At 40.6% G+C, this 22,489-nt stretch overlaps 2 protein-coding genes across 4 annotated transcripts; both read right to left on the reverse strand.

The window, feature by feature from the left end:
- Nucleotides 1–4,037: 4,037 nt before the first annotated feature.
- Nucleotides 4,038–6,005, reverse strand: LOC141825212 (pectinesterase-like). Its single transcript, XM_074712598.1, has 2 exons — nt 4,863–6,005; nt 4,038–4,780 (listed from the first exon to the last, which is right to left on the reverse strand). The coding sequence occupies exons 1-2, from the start codon at nt 5,980–5,982 to the stop codon at nt 4,080–4,082; spliced, it is 1,821 nt and encodes a 606-aa protein (XP_074568699.1). The 5' UTR covers nt 5,983–6,005; the 3' UTR covers nt 4,038–4,079.
- Nucleotides 6,006–11,635: 5,630 nt separating this feature from the next.
- LOC141824235 (actin-related protein 6) lies at nt 11,636–20,015 on the reverse strand. 3 transcript variants are annotated; one of them, XR_012601427.1, is made up of 10 exons: nt 19,210–20,015; nt 16,487–16,706; nt 16,352–16,415; nt 14,492–14,576; nt 14,337–14,387; nt 13,255–13,317; nt 13,050–13,179; nt 12,803–12,958; nt 12,170–12,325; nt 11,636–11,937 (listed from the first exon to the last, which is right to left on the reverse strand). XR_012601427.1 is itself a non-coding variant. In XM_074711483.1 (8 exons), the coding sequence occupies exons 1-7, from the start codon at nt 19,902–19,904 to the stop codon at nt 13,050–13,052; spliced, it is 1,308 nt and encodes a 435-aa protein (XP_074567584.1). In that variant the 5' UTR covers nt 19,905–20,015; the 3' UTR covers nt 12,555–12,958. The 3 variants fall into 3 exon arrangements, 2 of the variants coding, with proteins under 2 accessions (XP_074567584.1, XP_074567585.1); XM_074711483.1 differs by lacking the exons at nt 11,636–11,937; nt 12,170–12,325 and having other exon boundaries at nt 12,555–12,958; XM_074711484.1 differs by lacking the exons at nt 11,636–11,937; nt 12,170–12,325 and having other exon boundaries at nt 12,865–12,958; nt 13,035–13,179.
- Between the last annotated feature and the right edge of the window lie 2,474 nt (nt 20,016–22,489).

Consider the following 22,489-nt stretch of genomic DNA (forward strand, 5'->3'; position numbering starts at 1 on the left):
ATATATGAAAAAAAGTTACTTGTCACAATAAAATTCCCGTCACAAATGTTGTAACGGGAATCTGTACCATTGGATTTTAAAATTAAGATTAAATCCTGATCGTAGATTGAATGGATGATTGTGATTGAATGGGTGATTGTGATTGAACGGTCCAGATTCCCATCATAAATTTGTGACGGGAAAATGTTGTGACAAGTAGCATCACTCTATATATATATATCAAGATTACAGTCTTATAATCTTTCACAATTCACATATAGTTAAGTACTTAGTGTCGTTGATACTTCTTGCAATTGAGTCCATCTTACCCTAGGCCTTGAAGCTTGTTCCTAGTGGTCGGTGGGAAACTTCCGTGAGATCGGGCCGGCCACCCCCAGGAATTGAGTCCATGAGACTGACTCGGATTTATCATTTTTTTTTGTAAAAAGTTTCAAATGCCCTATAAGCTAACTTGAACAACTAATTTACTACCAAAAATACTCAACAAACCCAACGTACCTAATTAACTTATTGCCTAAACCTCGCCAAACATCCGGTGCAACTAGTATTGCAACCCTAGAATCCCACTAAAATAGTAAGCATTTTTGTCACCCCACTAATTATTAGTACTTCAGTGGAATTTGGATGAGTGATTAAATAAGTCCGAAATTAGATCATGTGATATTTGATACGTATGTCTAAATATACAGAGACTAATTAGGAGATCACACGTAATATCTAGATGGAGAACCTTGACAGAAGACGCAAGTGAGCGAGAAGGATGGCATGGGAAAAGAGTTGACGGACTTGGTGCATCTGAGGTATAAGGAACTACGGAAGAGTATTACGATGGAACAAGAAGGACACACGAGAACGAGCCAGAAGAGCTTGGTACATCCGAGAAATGAGAAGCTAGGAGCAAGACTGTGCAAGGTGATCATGGCAGAATGGAGAAAGGAGGAGGAAAATTAAATGGGCAACATGAAATTGACCATTCCTAGCGTCTAGGCGTTCGGATCCATTCCAGGTATCCTAAAAATCAGATGCCCAAATCCATTCCGAGTGCCCTAGAGTCCAAGTGCCCAGACCCATTTTGGGCGCTCGGATACCCAATTCATGTCAACACGAGCCGTTGTGGAAGCGGGTGAGGATGGATTCTACGTCAGCGGAGTCCAGGCATCCAGAGAGGTTCCAGGTGCTTGGATCACGAGAAGTCATCCAAATCCACTAATGGACCATTGACAGATTGGGATCGACGAATCCAGACGTCCAGAAGGCTTCTAAGCGCCTTGAAATGTCATGTCAGCACAACGATCAGATCGAGATGGAAACTATAAATAGACTGAAGCTCAATATAGAAAACACACACTTAAATTATCTGTTTCATTCAGTTTATTATTAATCTACACTCAACCGTTGTACGAGGTTTCTCCACCTCCGGAGTGTTTCCAACGAGGAGATTTTTTATAAACACTTTCATAGTCTTAAACTAACAATCCGAGATTTGTAACCAAGTAAATCCCTTGCTTTGTACTTTATTTCATATTTCATGTTATATTTAAATTAGTATGTCCCTGTTAAAACATTAGTAAGAGAAAGAGATAATTTTTTTTATAAGTCAATTTTCACTCTTCCTTTCTAACGATCTACAAAAAGCTTCCGCTATACTAACACTAATGCCCTTTCATTACTAAACAACATTACTAAACAACCCTCATTTTCATCTCTCTTTTCTTTTTTATCCACATTAATAATAATAATAATAATATAATATATGTGTTTTTATTTCTTCTTCATTTTTATCTTTTTTATTCTTATTCACCATTCATATAGAAATAATTTTTTACCCAATTAAATGTGTACAAATTGTAAAGAAAGTAGTGGTTTTGGCCAATGTAGATCCATATATATATATTATAGTTTGGCCTATGAATATACACTTGTCAAATTTCAGAAACAACCTTGAAACTTCTTGAGTTATGTTTTGTTTTCAATTTATAATTTTTACGGATTTAGGTTTTTATAACATTTTGATCAAAACTGATATATAAACCTAAATTAGACAAATTAAAAAATTGAAGACCGTTGTCTTCTTTATTTTTATAGTCATGTTATGTTCTTATTTTTGTTATCTAATTTTTAGCGGGCCATGTAAAAAATTTTAAACAAGCCAAAATTGATAGTTTAGTTTCATCTAACAATTTTGTTGTTACTCATACACATTCCATTGTTAGCCAAAACAACTAGGAATGTTTTCCTTTTCCAAAAATTCACAATGAATATATTATATTATATATAGAGAGAGAGAGAGAGAGAGAGAGAGAGAGAGAGAAATGATATCTTGCGCGATAAATTCTTGTGCGCCCGTGAGCGACATCGCCGACCCACCGCCACTGCCGCTGCCCTCGCCGCGTCGTCTGACCACCACTGGCCTCTCCCTCGGGCGCGATCGATGCGCAGCTTGCCGACGCTTCATCCGACGTCGGATTCTGACCGGATAATGGTCGAAATCTGGCGTAATTTGGTCGGAAACAGTCAAATCACACAACCCTCACTGCGCGGCCACTGTCGACGGCGATCGGGCCGGATTCCGATCAAATCACGGTCGGAGATCGATCGAGGAAGGGCCGGCGTTGCATGTTGGTCCTTCCTCGGCCAGTCTCCGACCACGATTCGACCGGAATCCGGCCCGATCGCACCACTGTTGTGGCACGGCCACTATCGACAGCGATCATGCCGAATTTTGATCGAATCGCTGTCGAAATCTGACCCGATCGCCGTCGACAGTGGCCGCGCAGTGGGGGGCCGCGTGATTTGACTGTTTCCAATCAAATTACGCTGGATTCCGACCACTATCCGATCGGAATCTGACGTCGGACGAAGCACCAGTGAGCTACGCGTCGATTGAGATTCGGTCGACGCTCGACGATGGCCGGACAGCGCGGCGAGGGCGGCGGCAATGGCAGTGGGTCGGCGGTATCGTGCACAGGCGCGCACGAATCCGTCATGCAGAATATCATTTTCGTATATAACTCCATGTTAAAACATCGATCGATGAATGAGATAACTAACCCATGTTAATCATCGCGATACTTAGAGAATAGTTCATTGACATAGGGGTGCCATCATGATGAATAAATTCTCCCCACCTTGTCTTGTGATGCGGAAGCAATAGAATAAGCTTTCAAAGGTTATAATTTTTGACTCAAATGTCAGAACTAAATGTTGTCTGTTGCAAATCTAAGCTCTTTAAAAATCTATATTTATTATTAGGTATACCCATAATGGGTCAATTTCAGATTAAAAAATATCATGTAATATCTTTTTGAAAATTCTAAATATTATTATTATTTTTTTAAATAATGTTTAATTTTTAAAATTCAAGAGTATTTTTATCTTTTACAAATGAGGGTTTAGTGTCTATTTAAATATCTATTTAGTTGTTTTGAGATAGTTTTGATGATTAATGATATTTCCATCATCTCCTTTATTGTGATCGAATTTCTAATATTCTCTATAGAATCAATGAATTTTAAAAGATTATTTTTGATACATTAAATTAACAAATTCAATAACTTCCACTACGTCACAACTAAGCACATATTTTCCTCGTAATACATGTAATTAATTGCTATTTACTTTGAGATTTCTACAAGTTTAAGTAGGTCCGAAACCACTTTAGCATGAAGAACAAAGAACACAACACGAATACATAATAAAGAGAAGAACGATAGTGTAAATCAAAGAAGAAAAGCCAGAAATCTATCGAAAGATCTTTGCAAATTCAACTTATTCCATGGAACGATCAGCTCTGAAAAAATGTACACTTTGTGCCAAAACTTTGAAAAGTTGTTGTGTCAACTTTCACCGTTTAGCAAGTTTCAGTTATTACCTTTCTTCAGAAGTCTAGGGAGAATTACTAGGATAAGAAAGGAAGAGGAAGAGGAAGAGGAAGAGGAAGAGGAAGAAGAAGAGGAAGATTGACCAGCAGGTGAATTCCGGTAGATCACAAGGCGGAAACAGAAACAGGGGAGTCGCAAGGGAGAGTATAAGAAGAGGAAGAAGAAGAAGAGGAAGAGGAAGAAGTGAATTCCGTTAGATCACAAGGCGTCGAGGCCGGCGGAGAAAGCGACGCCGGTCATCGGTAGCCACGAAGAGCCGTAGATGAACTTGTCTACCGTGAACTTGCTCGCCTCGGATGGAAGAGTGATGACTCTGAAGCCAGGCCAGTTGACGCGCATGGCGACGCCGGCGCCGGGGCCGGCGTTCATGTACTCGCCGTAGTAGAGGGTGCCGAGGGCGAAGGCGCCGTCCCACTCCAGCCACCCGGCGGGGTGGATGTGGTCGCCCATGTAGGACTGCATGTACACCACCCTGGCGTACTGCTTCCACGGCCGGCCCAGGTAGGTGGGGTAGTCGGCCTTGGCCGCCTCCAGGTCCGGCTCCGCCGTCAGCCGGCAGAAGTGGATGGAGATGCCGGTATTCTGGTTGGGGTCCTTCCGTCCCTGCGCCGTGATGGTGTTCTTCTGCTGCGGCAGCGGCTTGAGCGCCGACAGAGTGCAGCGCTGCAGCACCGCCGCCGCGTTGCCGAAGATGAAGTCCACGGTTCCGTAGACGCCGCACTCCCGGTAGAATTGCCGCTGCGAGTGCGCGTACAGCGTGTCCTGGTGTCCCCTGATGTCGCACCGGTACACCGCCGAGCGGTCCGCCCCCACCCGCAGCGCCACCGCCTGGTGCTTTTCCGGCCCCGCCGTGTTCTCCACCGTCATGTCCCTCATGATGAACCCCGTCCCCGTCGCCGCTGCCACAATTTAATTAACGCAATGATTGAATTGAAGCTCTTGAATATTTAATGGACGGAACAGGGCAAGGATTGAACGTACCGAGCGTGGCGGTGTGGAAGGTAGTGACTTTGTCGGCGACGCTGCGGGATCCGGCGATGATGGTCTGGCTTTTGCCGTCGCCGACGAGCATAAGGTTTGTCTTCTTCCTCGCAATCTTAATATTCTCAGTGTACCGGCCCGCCCTGATATAGATGATTATTCGCCGGCCGCTGTTCTCCGGCGCGGCCTTGACGGCCTCAGTGATCGTCTTGTAGGTGCCGTTCCCATCCTTGGACACCACCATGTCGGCCTGGATGGTCGCCGCCGGTATCTGAAGAAGCCGCCGGTCCTTCTTCCCCATCCAATCAGGGAATTCTTTACTGCCGTCGTCGTCAAATTGGGCGGCGAGGAGCTTTCTCTTCTTTTTGTTCTGGATGGGAATGCCGGTGAAGTCCTTGTTCCGGCTGACGCCGGAGAACATGGCGAGACTGTTGCTGAGGAGCTCAGAGAGGTCCTTCAACTGGTCCTCCATGAACTTCCTCACGTAGGGATCCTCCACCTGCTGCAGCCCTTCCTGGCACGTGTCCTGGTTCGTCACCGCGCCGCTCAGCCACGTGAGCACGTCCTCGTCGGAGGCGCCTCTGACCCGAGCTTCCGCGGACTGCAAGGCCGACGACGACGGGGGCTGCACGACGAGGATAGAGTCGGAGAGCTGTTCCAGCGAGTCGCTCAGCAGCTCCATACAGTCGCGGAAGGCGGTGCGGGCGAGCCTTCCCATTCCGGTGCCGGCGATCGCGGAAGCGCCGTACATGGCGTCGCCGACGCGGCCGCGCGTCATGTTGATGGAGATGTGCACCAAGTCGCGCACGCCGGCCTCGAAGGAGCCCGGGTAGTCGAGCAGCGAGCTCAGGCACAGCGCCGGGAACCGAGTCAGGCCGCACGCCTGCGCCATCGCCTGCGTCGGCGGCCGACTCGGCCGCGACCCCGACCGGTGCCCGCCGCGCGCGACGAGGACCGTGACCGACACGCCGCCGGCAAAGAGGAGGAAGGCGGCGACCAGCAAACCCGCCCAGAAGAATCGGCGCCGCCGCCGCTGAGGCTTAGACTCGTCGCGACTCGGCTGGGGATCGCCAGAAACAGAGTGAGTCGACTGCGACGGACCGAGTCGGCCGTAGTCCATTGAGAAAAAGAATGAGCGAGCGAGTGAGTTAGGGAGGGAAGCATTTAAGATTAATTGAGGGGATGGACAGTTAATGGAAGTGGCGTTTACTTGGAAGGGGAGGTTGGTGGGAGGTCCATGTCCTGATCCATGTGAGATGAAGGTGAGTGGTTACTTAACGACAGACCCACAAGGGCAAGACAAATTTGGAGTGAGGGGGCACCATTTATGCATCTTGTGACCAAATGACCTTTTGCTCTATGAATGATAATCTATAATCTATAATTTTCTAAAGGGTGCATTCAAAATTATGTAATTCTCAAGGGGCGCATCACGTTTCAAGTTTTCCAAATGACATACTTCTTATTTTCTAAAATAATTTTCTTATTAAAAATTTTAAAATATTTTTTTTTCTGTCACTCGACTCGGCTATTTGCGCGACCACAATCGCTCGTGCTTGTTCGAGTGACCTAGTGAGGCAGTCTTTCAGCCACACACGACCGTTTGGCCTCTTGGTAGCGTGCGGACACCTAACGACCTAACTGCTTGGATAGGATCGCGATCGCTCAACCAAGCAACTAGGTCGAGTAATCGCTTGAACATGTGCAGGGCAAGGGTGAGCGACCATTGCTAAAGCATGGCAATCTCCTGGTAGTGTGCGGCCACCTAGCAACCTAGCTACTCAGATGGGGTCGTAGCTGCCAGGCCAGGCCGAGTGAATGCGATGCCAAGCCAGGGCAAGTGGAGGCGCAACCAAGTGACCAAGTCGAGCACACGCGTAGCTAGGTGACTGCCTGGACAGGCGCAGAGTCGACCTGAGTGGTCGTTGGTGAACGAACGCATGACTAAGCAGCCACTATCGAGCAATCGCCTGAACACATGCAAGGCAGGGTCAAGCGACCACTGCAAAAGCAAGGCGATTTCCTGGTAGTGTGTGACCACCTAGCGACCTAGCTACTCGGATAGGGTCGTAGCTGCCAGGCTAGGCCGAGCGAATGCAATGTCAGGCCAGGGCAAGTGGTTGTGCAGCCAAGCAACCAAGCCGAGCAAACGTGTAGCTAAGTGACTGCCTAGACAAGCACAAGGTCGGGTCGAGTGGTCGTTGGTGAACGAACGCATGACCAAGCAGCCACTGTCGAGCGCGAACGTGAGGCCAAGCAACCTCTAGGACAAGCATGAGGTCAGGCTAAGCGATCGCTACCACACAGAAGGCCTGGCCAAGTTGTCGCGCCGAGCGACAGAATATATATATATATATATACAGGTCTGATATCCTGCCCGACGAAAAAACCCGACCCCCGTACGCGACTGCCGAACCTCTTCGCGTTCATCGCCGCCGTTCATCGCCGTCCGGTCACCGCCGGCCGCCATCCCGGGTCCGTTGGAACCGCAACTCGACGGCGCACACATCGGCATCGGATTCCGATCGGATTGGGCCGGAATCCGGCCGGAATTCCGGCCGAAACAGAGCAGATTCATCCAGCGGCAATTTCCGGCCGGATTCCGGCCGAAATCGCCGCCAGACACTGGCGGGCGGTTTTCGCCGGAATCCGGCCGGATTCCGACCGAATCGGGGCCGGAATCTGGCACCCGCCGGACCGCCGGCGAGTTGCGGTTCCTACGGGCCCGGTCCGGCGGCAATCGGTGGTCGGACGGCGGGAATCGGCGAAGGTCCGAGGAGAAACACTGTGCAATCGCGATAAACGGACGGCTGTGAATCACGCGATTCGGCAGTGGACGGCTGGGATGCGTCGCGCACGAGTCGGGCAGGATACCGTCGCGCAGTATATCATTTCTATATATATATATATATATATATATATAGGAATTTGATATGCCGCGCGACAAATCCTGCGCACCCGTCCGCGACTCCTCCGACGTTCGCTGCTTCTCCACCACTGTTCACCGTCGTCCGACCACCAACGGCCGCTGGACCGGATGCGTTGGAAGGCCAACTCGCCGGCGCTCCGGCCGGACCCGGATTCCCGCCGGATTGTGGCCGGAATCCGGCCGAAATCCGGCCAGAAACGTGACAGAGCCTCTGTTGGGCGATTCCGGCCGCGATTCGGCCGGAATCCGGCCGATTTCGGTCGAAATCGCCCAACAGGCGCTGTTGGCCGATTCCGGCGGAAATCGGCCGGAATCCGGCTGATTTCCGCTGAAAGCGCCGAACAGATCCTCTGTCGCGTTTCTAGCCGGATTCCGGCCACAATCCGGCCGGAATCCGATGTCAATGTGTGCGCCGTCGAGTTGCGATTCCAACGAGTCCGAAATTGCGGCCAACGGTAATCGGACGGCGACGAACGGCGACGATGAACGAGGGGAGGTCGGCTGTCGCGGAAGCTGTCGCGCTGCGTTTGTCGCGCGGCATATCATTCCTCTATATATATATATATAATTTTTTTAATAAGAAGGATATTTTAGAAAATAAATCTATCCTTTGGAAATCTGAAATTGCGGTGCATCCTTGGAGAATTACGCAACTTTAAATGCACTTTTTGGGAAATTGCAGATGAATAATGTAAAGTCTTACATCATTAATCTAGTAGGTAGATAAGAGAGGTGCATTAATTTTTAAACATATCTTTTTGTCTACTTTTCATTAATCATTGTAGTTGAGTTATATATATATAATTAAGTATCCAACTTTTACAATCTTGAAGGTGACCTTATTTTTGTAGAGACTACCTTATTTGGTAGGCACAAATATACTCACGAGAAGTGGCCTTCATCATAAATATAAGGATGACTTGGTTTTATTGAATTAGTTGCATTCTAAGTGGTTACTACTATAATGTATCTAGTGGAGTTCTCCATGTACCTCCTTGTAGATGGAACCATACGATAGGAAGGTTGCATAGAAGATTATATCATCTAGTGGCATTCTCAAGATGCACCATGTTGTCAAACACATGTATAGCACTCATGTGGCATATGTCGCCGCAACGATACTCTAAAGTGTTTTTGGAGATTGTTAAAAAGATGGAATAGAACATCCGAGAGATCACAAGTTGAGAAGCACTTAATGATATTAAAGTAGCTCAGAGCATGACTTGACTTGGCATATAATGTTGGTAGCTTGATGGCTTAAAGTCCTTAAAGATGAAAAAAAAATTACATTGATAAAAATTGAATTTGAAAATTCTAAATTTAGAAATCCATTAAAAATAATAAAATTTGAAGAAAAAACTTAAAGTTTTAAGGACATATCTATATTTTTTAATACCAATCATTTTGAATTATCAAATAAAACAATCATGTGTGCTTGACCTAGTATATATATATATATGAGATAATTAAAATTAAGCTCTTAAGTTGATGATATTAAGCTAATGAATAATGTATAAAATGTTCAAAAGGAGAATATTGTTTTATTAAAGAAGAGAATAAAAAGGAAAGTAGCTTTTGGTGAATTTAGATGGCGTTGGAGGGATGGTGGTAGTATTGGTGTTTTGGATGACTTAGATGCTAAGGAATAAAGATGACATGATAGATAATGGGAGACTAGTGGCTCCAATAACTAGATAGGGTTTTGTGGGGAACTCTTTGCTTCATCATCCAATACTTTTAGTGGGCTATTTCTAATTTCTTTGTTCAAAGGAAATTTTTGTCTATTTCTTTAGTATTTTTAATGTTTAAAATACTTTAATTATAGTGTTTAAAAGTTTAATACTATGAGTTTGCATGTAGGTGCAACGTGTGGGTGAATGCATTGCTATGGCTAGTAGATGTAAAAGCAAAACTAAAGCTTGCAAAAGGTAGTAATAGAAAGAAGAAGAAAAACTATGGCATCATAAGGCATCTTATCATGTTAATTCGTGTGTGATACGACTATGAGAATATTATTTGTGCATGAACCAATAATACGTAGTTGTCCCAACAGACATAGCCGAGTTGATACTATAGATTACCGCATAAGAGTAGAGATTAAATTTTCAAAGGAATAATCCTTTGGAAAATAAAATCTCAATTATTGTGATTTACTCCCTTCAATCACTATCAGACCAACATTGAAGGATGCCTAGGGCAACGTTCCATTAGCTCGTGTCATATACACATTCTCTACAAGGTCTCATGCATTCATCATATCTCATAATCATAATATTCAACTATTACTATAAAATTTGATTGGACTTAATAATGATTATTAGTAAGAGGGTCTTATCATAATCAACTCCTTAACTAGATGGTATCCTTTTGCATAGCTTTGTGTGCTTGTAAATTATCATCCATATTGCTCTTCCTTGTAAAGACCATTTGCACTTGATGGATTGCCCATCGGAGCTACGATGCACCAGTTAGGGCCCAACATCCTACGATAGATAATCAAGCATTTGAGGTTTAAATCTCAGCTGTGATACACTGCAAGAGATTTTTCCTCCAATAAGAAGCAAACCTAAGAATGCTAGCCATCTAGATGGGCCTCCGCGAGTGCTTTTCAATTTACCCTGATAACTAATGAAATTTTTTTATGAATCCAAACTGGTCACCTCCAAAAGTAATCGAATATAAGAGTTGGATCGAATTATTTAGGACTGTAAACAAGTTAAGCCAAGCATGCTTTGTGGTATTCAAACTTGTTTGATATAGTAATCGAGATAAGCAAAATCAAGCCTAAAATGAATTAAGTCGTTCAAATGATTATTCAAGCTTGACTTGATTTCTTTTTATAAACTTGAGCTTGATTTCAAACTTGACTTAAAGTTTGTTTGATTTAAATATTGAATCAAATTATTTCAATTCAAGCTTATTTGATTGTTTGAAACTTTTACATTTTAAATTTATTTTGTTGGTTATTGAGTTTGATAATCCAAACTTATTTGTTCATTTAAAAAATATATATTTATTTAACACATTGATAAGAATTTTATTGGTGAACATGATTCACAAACATTGTTCACAAATATTATTCATGAGCATTAACAAACAGAACACATATATATTCAACCTTATTCATTTAATTTAACAAGTTGGTCAAGTTTATTCATTTAATTAATTTTGTGTGTATGAACAAAATAAACAAACTCTTACCAAGCTGAATACCAAATTTATTCACGAAAGATTCATTTATAGCCCTAGCTAGATACTTGGATTATCAAAAAAAAATAACACCTGATGAATTTAACTCCATCGAGTGAGTCAACCAAAGTCAACACTTGTTGACATACATAGAATTCATCGTCAAACTTCATGGCTCCAAGATATTTCTCAAAATCAATATCTAGTATCATTTCCTCACAAGTCCTAAGTTTGTCATCCTCAAAAAGAGCATATTTATAGAAAGATTCTAAAACACCTATAGATGGTTCAACCCACCTGAAAAAATTCCACATGCCTCTGTCTCATGCTCTTGATCGATAATCTATCCTGAAACCCATTATATGAATACATGTAAAACAAGAGTATACTAATTCTTTGCCAAGCAACAAACCTCACTTCCGCAAATGCCTCCAATCCTTCATGTCTAGTCCTTTGATTGCAGACCAAAGAAACATAAATCTATTGTTCGTGCTTCTACAGCAAAAGGTACAAATTACTTGTAGTCGATGGACATGAACAACTCGAGGCACAACCCTATTCCTACATGTTTTTGTTGGTCATCCAAATGGGTAAGGGTGTACAAATTTGTCATCCAAAAATATACAACACACAAAATTTTGGGCAATTAGCATCATTTTGCACCAAAGAAAGGTCTAGTTTTACCGATGTAAATTAGGGTTTGAACATCGACCAAAGATGATTTGAGCAAATTTGTGCTGCATCAAAGAGGGGTTTGTACTTTTCTCACTGGTAAAGATTTTCACATAGATGGAAATTGAAAGTGTAGAGTAGGTGTGCACTGAACTAGGATTACCGATTTGTTCTCTTTGACGGAAGATGAATGGTGATGGTTTGAGCCTGATGGACAGGATGCATCTTGTTCCATTCAACTAGGGGGAGGCATTTTGGTCATCCTGCAATTTTGATCTGCCTTTCCTGTATAGGAAACAACCATCTGGATTAGGATCTTCATTTCCTTCCATGCAAGGAAACTGCCAAAGAATTTTTCAGCAATTTTGATATTCCTCTAACCTTCGTTAGTAGGAAAAATAAGCCTAAATATTCACAAGCATAATGGCATTTCAACGACATGAACCAAGAAGAGATTTCGAAGTAAGATTTCATGATCCAAAACTAGCAAAAACTGATGACTTATAGATACACTTACCTTCCCAAAGTTTTGCAACTTATGATCCTCCCAAGCCATTGAACTTAGAAAAACAAAGATTTTCAAATGGGTCACCAAGAATTCCTTTGATGACAAGAGTGATATGCTTTAGTCACTAACCTTAAGCGAATAAAGATCCTTCACAATCTTTGCTAACTTTTAGGAAGAACAAGAAACAGTATTAGTCTTCAATATAAACATCTTAATGAAAGATTCCTACACGCCCACAAAAACATATGAACACCATTGACAGATTGATTGGAGGTAAACCACAGATTATAGATACTTGACAATAAAAAAATGGCTAAGGTCACAACAAGAAAAGAGTAAAGATAAGAATTAGAACGACGATATGAGGAAAATAAACCACATGATGGCATGAAAATAATTCTTAAAACATTCAACTTTTTCTCGCATGTATTGACTTTTTAGAATTTATCTAATTTTACACTAATATCACTAGCTATTTACATGTGGAAAAGACAACACAAATATAACACGTGAACATAAAGTGTCAACCCTTCCCTAATGGTTTTAACAAATTCCTGCATACTTAACAACATATAGTCACTTGACTGAATACAAAATTTTAATTCAACAGTTGATGGTTGAGTTGAAAACAATCGAATTTACCAGCAACAAGCAACTCAACACTGGCCATCCTTTGGGAATAGTCCTTAAAATGAGATGCCAATGCTACCACCTTGATAAATGATGATGAAACATTTGTCAGCCCAACTTCTCAAAGAGAGATTAAGAATCTCACCAAAAAGAGTAGCTAATAAACGACTGCAAAGTGGAAAAATATCCTTCAGCACACTATTTCATCAAACAAATAGTGAATGCATTGAAACCATAATATAACCTAAAATTATAATACTCAGTGGAAAAAGCGGCGTCGACAACGAGTTGAACCAAGCTCTTCATAATCAGACTTGCTCACGCACATTGACTCAAAATCAGGGCTCGATGCTAACAGTGAACCACCTCTCCATATGCCTAGAATAGGACTGGAATAGGATGACAAATCATAAAGTTAGCATAGCACACAGTTTCACATGGAACTCAACATGGTAAGGGCATACTCTTCTTGTGAAGTAATCTTCACTTGATAATCATCAGGAACAAGAGGTCTAAGCTCCATTTGTCTGAAAGAAGGAAAAAGTAGTCAGTAATTATGTGTCAAATTTGATTTACAAGTCAGCAATGTGAGACATGATTCAAGGGCTCATTTGCTAATAACTACCATCTATGCCAAGATAGTACTAGTCAAAATTGATAGAAGAAAAAGACGCAATAATAGAAAAATGATGCAGCACTCAAACAAGTCATGTGAGAGTTCATGCATTTTTATGGCCAATTCCAGGTGGTAACTACTGAGAGTTGAAACAATCACTGGCAAATAAACATGGAAAATTTCATTAGATGTTTGCTAACATAGTCTTACTTATTTGTTGCATGATTTGTCATATTGTTTCCCATGGTTGAGATGTTCTAAATATTCCATAAACTGATTGTTCTTTTGTCATCCTAAACCCATGTTAAAACATAATGAATGGTTTGAATGACCTCATCTTAAATGCAAATTGCTTTGTGATTCAAAAATGGTAAATCTGTATCTCAATCGACAATCTTGCAGGATTATATGCTTCAGCCAAGTGATCTGGCAAGAGGAGAAATATGAAAGTAGAAAAGAAAATTTTGTATTATTTGCTGACCCCGAGTGCCCCACTAGTTGCACTGACAAATATAATAGATTATGAATTGAGAATAAAAGAAGAAAAAAACAAAATATGTATATATATATTTACTTAGACTAAGTAGAAAATTTCATTGTAATTCTGGTCTAATCCTATTCATTTGGTTAGACTAACTTGTTTAAAGTGGTTTGTTTCCATTTGTATCATTTTTCCCACCAAAAACTTGTTTCCTAACAAGTTGCAGTGAAATTGTCTTCAAGGTTGATTGACCAAAATAGTAAGATGTGGCCTCTTTTATAAACTTTACAACACTGATTCATCTGGACTGAAGCAAAACAAAATAAAAATGAATTATAGAGCAAATAGAAATAAAATAAAATTAACTGTGAAATTTTATTTCTACTATTAATTTTAAGATGATCTTATTTTTTGCATCAGTTCGGCAAATACGTAAGAGAAATTCTTACAATCTCTCAGCAAAACGAGGAAATAGTGTGCTTCCACCAGTCAGTAGAATGCTGTCACAAAAAGGCAAAAACAACATACACCCTGTAAGATTTCTAGCTATCTTAGATAAACTAAGAAATAACCTTCACCTTGTGTGCAAGAATATTAAGACTACCTTTCATAGAGTACAGGATGAAGAAGAGGATGACAAGAATTAACTGCTCGGACAATGCATTCAGCTAATCCTGCTTGGTTCATACCTTACACGATTGAGAAGAGAAAAAGAGTAAATTTCTGCATAATTTATTTTTACAAACTTCATCTGGAATCTTGTAATTTCTGTACAAATTTCCAGATAATGAACTTAGCTATTCAATATGAAGGATATTGTAGAACAATGTAACAATTAACTATTCAAATTCAATGGAAGTGTTAAATAGAGCCCCAGAGCTCCTCCATGCAGGTCTGAGGTAATTTAACATGTGGTGCTTATTAGAGGGAAGCAACATGAGGCATAATATTAACTACCTGCAACCACAAACTTAGACCTAGTTGCAACAAAACAACTGAAATGGAGCTGAGTCATCATTTAAATAAATTTAGAAGGCTCATATGCTTCCCTAGAACAATTTAGGAAAAAAAAAAGTCAAACTAGTTTGAAATTTTTGCATGGAGAAAACTAACTCTTATAAGGCAATGCTTGAACAAGTTCACAAGAGTTAGTCTTACAATAAATCATCTGGCATTCCTTTGTGAAAGTAGCATATGACCAGTGTAACAGAGTATGACTATATTATAGCCACCGTTAAGGTAGTTCTCACATATGCCTGACACATGAAGATCTCAACTGAAGCTCTAGATTACTTAATCATCAAACATGTTCCTTCATTGGTGATTTTTTTTACGGATAAAATAAGAATTTGATATCATATAAAACAGTGATTTTCTCAATTCACTTGGACTTCAGTTATAATTATATCTTTTTTTAAAGGATAATTTTCACTTTCTTGTTTGATATAGTTATACAGACCCATGCAGTTGACCTTTATTGAGAAGGTAATGCTCCCAGTATTCAGTTCATGAAAAAGAAAAGAGAACCAATGAAGATGGGAAACTGACCAACGAGTGAAAAATGACCAAGGTCACCTGCAAAGAAGTAGGCAAGCCACAGAGAGAATGCCTAGCATACAAAAAATAATTGAGCCAGAAATATTTTGCACAATCTGACAATTCCTTTCATTCTAGCAGTACAAGAGCTGGAAAGATTTCTCCAACCTCATCCTTCCCTCCTGTTTCTGGCCAAGGAAACAGAGGGAAAGGACACTGAGGAAAATCTTTCCCAAAGCACATTTCCTTCCTTGTGTTTTTCCACCCAAGGAAACACAGCTTAAGGAAGGGAAGGAGTAAAATAAACCCAAGCAATTTTGCTGGTATATAATTTGCATAAAACAAATGAATAAAAACCTTAACTATTCCTCCAGCTAGCCAACTTTTATAAGGTTTTTTAGCTTCCTATAGAGGATTAGTTCTCTAATTGTGAAACACTTATATAAACTAAGCTATTAATGTGGTAATTTATATTTTTTAACTTAAACACTAATTTGTCCTGTTTTGGTTGACAAGCAGAATGTTATGGTGCAGACTGTATTTGTTCTCTCTCTTTGTATTTGTAAAGACTGTAGTACTGACACTTGCAAATCTGGAAAGCTTTTGAGGAAAAGAATACTGATAAAGATAGATGAAGCAAAGTCAGATATAAGAACCACATACCAAGGCGAAAGCTAAAATATAAATTAAAAGAGTTCATATCCCTCTTCAGAGATATTGAAGCAAAAAAGATTGCTATCTTGCAAAAATGCAACCAGACATCTGCATTATTATCCACTATTCTATTTCTCATGTTATTCCCAAGTATCCTGTAGACAGGCATTTCTAAATTGGAAAAAGGCCCAAGTAATTTTCATGTGTTCCTTCTTCTGAATACTTCTTATGTCAAATAAATTAAGGTGTTATTTGTAGCACAAGCTCTACCCACCTAAATCAGCAGGATGAAATAGCATCTCAGGCACAAGGAAGCGTTCGTTTGTCAGGGTAAATTCCTGCACAGGAGAAAAACTATTAATATAGAAAATCTGGATAAGTTCTAGATGTAGGAATTATGATAAATTACATTTTGCAATAAATCAACTTTCATCCTCTGTTCTGGTTTTTCCACATTAGAGGGTGAGAGTGCCAGCTCTTCCTTTTGTCTTGAAACTGTGGGCAATGTCTCATATGGCAGAGAAAGGTACCTCTGTGCTTCATCAAAGTCTTTGACATAGCCTTTAGTATGCTCAATACCATCAGGGAGAACATACGTGCACTTGAATGGGTTCTGTTTTCCACCTCTCCTGAAGAATCAATATAAACAAAATTCAGAAGAACACTGCATGGAAGGACAACACCAAAAACCAGTCACACATGTAAAAGAATTATATATACAAGACAGTCCAAGTAATTCAAGGTTGACAAAATACTTGGAAGATAGAAAAGTGCAAAAGGTTTTAGTAGAGAAAAAGTTCAAGAGCTCTTGGCAGACAGAGAAGTTCAAGAAGTATTGGTACAAATCCAAAGAGGTCCTGTTGATTGGCAAGTGATGCAGAAATTCAAGAGGTTTAGGAAACTTAAAAGGTCAAGATTGATCGGAGAATGGCAGGTATCGATGGATAAAGGCTCAAAGCCTTTAGGCAGATGGATGAAGACCTGGAGGTGAGGCTTCTTGGCAAATTGATGAATTATAAGCAGATGGATGCGAGAGGTGAAGCTTCTAGGCAAGTGAACGAAGACCTAAAGGATACTTTAGGCAAGGGATGAAGAGTTGGAGGCAAGGGCTTTAGACAAGAAGACAAGTGAGTTTTGAGAGATTACAAGGGACTATAATCATGGATTTGCTTCTGGATAGAGATCTGCCTGATAGTGTACTCAATCAAGGCACAAGTATTCTAGGTTGTAGTCAACGAAAAAGCTCGACGTTGAGTACACTCAAGATCCTCGAGCAGATCTAGTCGTTTGAAGGCATGTTTCAGTTGACTGAACAATTGAGTCGACTGGATAATTAAATGCAAGTGTTCTGATCACAAACAGGTTCTACTTCAACTTGAATCAATTGAAAGCTCAGTTAACTAAAGTGACTTGAGTTGAGTAGGTATCGACTACTGAAAATAGTTTGCTTTTCATTTGAATTGAGTCAACTGAAGAGGTTTTGAGTTGACTTGTGAAAGTACCCATCGGATGGATAAGTTTGAGTTGACTGCAATGGATTTGAAGATCGATTGAACCAATATCCAATTGGAGACTAGTAGTTGGCAAATAAAGTTTGTGATCAACATAGTAGTCAATTGGAGCACATTTAAGCCGACTAACTTAGCGAGAATGATTGTATAAAACTTAGAGAATATATGTATGAAACTTATCCAAGTTTGATTTGAAGGTATAAATAGAGGAGCCAAGGGGCCCTCAAGAACAACACTACTACACCTTAGATTAATTATTCTCTTATGTTTCTAACAACCCCCAAGTGCTCTTGTTGAACCCCAAGAGCTTAAAATTTCATAATCTTCAAGCTCTTGTAAGGATTCTTTTTCTTTCATGTTTTTATCTGCTTTTATCTTGTAAAAGGAAAAAAAATTGTACGAGATTTTCAAGAGTGAGTCACCTATCATTAGGTTGTGGAGTAGGACAAGGGTGTCCGAACCACGTTAAATACTTCATTTACATTGTCATTATTTTATTTATGTTGTACTAACTTTGTTTAAACCTTGTTTTACAAGAGTAGTCAATTTTTATATTTTTAGATTTCTGTCTATTCACCTCCCTATTCATGTCACTGATTCTATCACTAGCTTTTAACTTAAATTAGAAATAGTGAAGACATTTGTAAATTGCAATTGTCTTTAATAAAGGAGCACATATTCTCTTGTAGCACAAGTCTAGAGTTATAGAAGAAATTTGAATGTTGCCAAAGCGTTTAGTAATGAAGTGATGTAAAAAAGAGCTGCTTGACCGATCAAACCAGATCAAAATAACTTAACCTTTAATTTTAATGGTGTGATGAGATCTACTTAGTTGATCCAAATAATTGGGACAAATCACTTGTTTTTACTCTAGTACCACATTATTCAAATTTTTTAACATGTCGTAACATCTTTTTGATGCACTAGCATGTTTCAGAAGTCATAAAATTTTAGGTGCAGGAACAGAATGCTCAAGTAAAATTATACATGGAGTTCAGTAGATCAGAGTATCTACACATTGTAGGAAACAAATCCATATATGAAATCCACTACTTAACTGCATCAACTATATAAAACCTACAGAACTAGTCTCATTCACCATTCAAATCTTTAGCTATATCGAAAAATAAGGTCCAAACTGAGTGGTGGAAAACAAAAATAAAAGAGAGATAACCCTAACCAAGGACACATATGAGAGTAACTTGTTTTGCAGGAATGCTTGTTGTTCATATGCTGATTCATTGGTATCATGTGAAGAAAACCAGTTGAATATCCTCTGGAATAACTACCTCCTAGAAATAAAAGTACGATTCAAAACTCTGAAAACATTTTAAGATCATAGATATGAGTTGAGGGCATAAGATTCATGTAGCTCCACCCCAAGTAGGTGGGATTAAGGGGTTGCCCAAATAATGTTGTCAGGATATAACCTTTCTCTATTTTCCCATAGTTTAGATGGCAAGATAAATGTTCCATCAAAATTGATTAACCATTCTGTTTTCTGCAGTAACATAATGGCTTAACACTACTGGACCCTCAACCATAAAGCGAGTCTCAAGGATATGTACGAAAAATAGGCGTTTTGATCGAATGACAAAAGGCAGCTCAATTGATTAGTAACCTTGCAAGGCGGAGATCCCGTGACACATCGAGAGAGACGAAGCACAGCTTCTCTTTGGCGTGGTCAATGATGAGGGTCTCATCCATGAGGTTGACGGAGCGGTACGAGACTAACTCCTTGAGGTAGTTGGTGAGGACCTTACCACCAAGGTCGAGGCGCTTGACCGCGTAGTTGAGCGTGAAGTTTTGGAGCACGGGGGCGGCGTGGGTGAAGGAGAAGCCGCAGTCGACCACGAGGCTGCATTGAGTCTGATGACAGTGGGAGTGGCCGCGACTTGCCTCAAAGAGGTGGACAAGGGAAGGGGAATCGGCCACGCAGAGTGAGCGGAAGCCGAAATCCTCGAACACGATCTCATCGGTGACGCGCTGGACAGAAGGAGGGTTGAAGAGAGGCTCCACCAGTAGGAGCGACGAATGGCTAGGGTCAACTCGAAGGATGGTCCGGATCACTCTGTCCCACACCTCCCTCTGGAGCTCCGGATTGACGAGGTAGCCGCGATCGAAGGGCCGCCGTAGGGACACGGAAGTGACGTCGGTGTCGGCGGCGCGGAGCTCGTCCGCCACCAGCCATCTCTTGGAGGCGGGAGACTTTCCGACGCAGTTGGGGACGATGGCCACGGGATCCCTATCTCCACCAAACCCCGCCTTGCACAGCCCCGCCCCATTGTCGATGACCACCACGCTCCCTTTGGACATCTGATGCGATCTCCTCCGCCTCTTCCTCGCCTCCTTCTTCAATCTCTTCTCAGATCCGCCACCTCTCGCCGCCTACCGTCGCCCTCCCATAGAAGCACGAAAATAGAAGGAACAGAGGGAGGCATAAATTGTTCAAGTTCTTATCGATTTAATACAAATTTAGAACTTAACTCTAATTTTATTATTTAAAAATTTTTTATTAGAAGAAAACAAGAGCATAAATCGATTCTCAATTGTGTAATACCGAACGTAACTATCGAATTAATCTTATGTTAAATTTCGTATTTTTATACTAGGTATGATTTAATAACTTTTTATAAGATCCCATATAATAGGATGTGCTTCGCTGGCATGGCGAGTCTATAAGTATAATCGTCAATTTGGATTGGATCTATTGGATTAATTTATTCTATCAAATAATTTAAACAGATTGGATTGAAATTTTATCAATCGATTTTAAAGTGGGTTCAGATGGACCGACCAACTTAGGCTCGTAACTCGCGTGGATCAGCTCGTGACGACTTAAATTGGCTCGCAAGTTAAGAAAGTTTTTTTTCTTTAAAATTAAAATAGAAAATTCAATAGATTAGTAAGTTTGATCTGTCTAAATCGTAATTCAAATTTAAAAATTTTAACTTAACCAATTTAAACGATAATCTAAATTTAAAATTTTTAATATTTTTTATTTTTTTGATTGGTCTACAGATTGGTCTGTCTAACCCATTTGGGTCCAATTGAGATTAAATTGAATTGGAGATTTCTTAACTCGTCAAGTTAATAGATCATTCCTTCCTGAGATGACATATGATAGATTTTTGATAGGTTGATCCATGATGGGTTGATTTGATAGTTTTATTGCCAAGCGACTGAGCACTTCCTCCTCCAACGAGAATTAAATCCTCAATAATGAGCACTTGCGGCGATTGAATTTCTAATGTGCATAGGTGTCCGGTTAGGAGATGACGCATTTCTTGAATTTATTTGATGTAGAATCGGATCGTACATAAGGATTAGTTGGCTTGTACAACTCAAATACCTTATAAACAAAAAACCATGTAACAAGACGTGTTAATGCATGGTTTTGCATATCTAAAGCCATCAATTTGGATTGATTTTGTCAGATTGGTTCGTCCCATCAAATAATTTAAATGGATTGAATTAAAATTTTATTAATTAATTTTAAAGTCGGTTTAAATGGGTCGATCGTGCTAGCCTGTGGTGAGCTTGAGCTGGCCCACGGGTTGAGAATTTATTTTTTTAATTTTAAAATCAAAATAAAAAATTCAACAAACTAGTGCGCTTGATCCATCTAAATCGCAATCCAAATTTAAAATTTTCAACTGATCTTACTCAAGTAGTCGCTACAAGCTCTCAACTAGACCATGTCTATTGGGTCAATGGCTTCCGGGAGAGGATACAAACTGATATCGAATTGTCAAGACTAGTGTTCAACACTCATCACCAGTGATCAAATCGCGACTCTTCGCAATCCAACACTCCAGATCGCATCACATGTGATCCATCACACTTCTTTGGTCAACGGTTGTCATCCAGTGATCACCCAGTCACCCAGCAGCAATCCAGTCATCTCTCTCAACCCACGTGGATGCCACATAGGCACTGCCAAAGTGCGCCAACAAAACGTCCATTGCGCGCGTAGTGGGTTGCAGGCTCACAGGTGCAAGTACCTACTCGCCCATGAGAAGAGAGCACATGGGTTTTTGTATTAACTCCATTAACGCAGCAACATTAATGAGGAAAGGAAATCCATCAAAATTTTCAATGTGGGACTCCCTATGCATTTCCTTATATAATATTAATTAACAATTAATAGTTAATTAATAGTATTCTATGCTGAATTTGAACAATTAATTTTTCATTCACTCTTAATCGATTTGGAGCAAATTAATAATCTAAATCTATCTACACGAAACATAGATTTCAATTTTGAAGTCAATTTTGACTTTCATCGATTGATGGTACCACAATTTTTTTTACAAAATCGTATTAATCATTTAAGACCCCAATATCCAACAGAGTCATGGATGAATTCTTCGAAGTATTATGGTTCGAAAGTGTGTATATTGCCTTCGAGACATAGCTGAGTTGGTTACGACGCAGCAGACTTGCAGAAGAAGGCAACGGTTCGAATCCTGACGAAGCCAGGCAATACCCTCCTGCGTCGTTCCTGCGTTGGTCGTGGGACCGACCGTGTGGGGCTGGCGGATTCCACCTACAGAAAATGAAAGCGGATTCTACCTTTTGCGGAAAAAGAAAGTGTGTATATTTTCTATTTGATAAAAAAATATGAAAATTAATACAAGTACGATTACTTAATAGATCGGGCTACTATTTAACAGAGCACCCATAAATTGAGCATGATGTTCTACGGCGATGAATCGATCATGTAGGTGGTTGTCGTGGTCTTAACACCAGCATTTTTTAGATTTATCTTGTGATGATAAACTTGTATAGATAAGATGGAAACTTGAATTACCAAAAAAAATAAATTTATGTACTCTTCCGATTTTATCTCACTTACACAAATTTTCCTACAATTTTCTCTTTTTTATTTTTGTTATTAA

This window comes from Curcuma longa, chromosome 3 (assembly GCF_044706935.1).
Source record: "Curcuma longa cultivar G26 ecotype Majalengka, Jawa Barat chromosome 3, ITB_CL_G26_1.1, whole genome shotgun sequence".
NCBI lineage: Eukaryota > Viridiplantae > Streptophyta > Magnoliopsida > Zingiberales > Zingiberaceae > Curcuma > Curcuma longa.

Excerpts from the sequence above, each read along its gene's own strand:
- LOC141825212 (XM_074712598.1), bottom strand. The coding sequence starts at position 5,982 with ATGGACTACGGCCGACTCGGTCCGTCGCAGTCGACTCACTCTGTTTCT. Across the intron at positions 4,781-4,862 it reads CTTCCACACCGCCACGCTCG|CGGCGACGGGGACGGGGTTC; the intron begins GTACGTTCAATC and ends AAATTGTGGCAG.
- LOC141824235 (XM_074711483.1), bottom strand. The coding sequence starts at position 19,904 with ATGTCCAAAGGGAGCGTGGTGGTCATCGACAATGGGGCGGGGCTGTGC. Across the intron at positions 16,707-19,209 it reads CGGGATCTCCGCCTTGCAAG|GAGAGGTGGAAAACAGAACC; the intron begins GTTACTAATCAA and ends TTGATTCTTCAG. Across the intron at positions 13,180-13,254 it reads AAGATTACTTCACAAGAAGA|TCCTATTCTAGGCATATGGA; the intron begins GTATGCCCTTAC and ends ATCCTATTCCAG.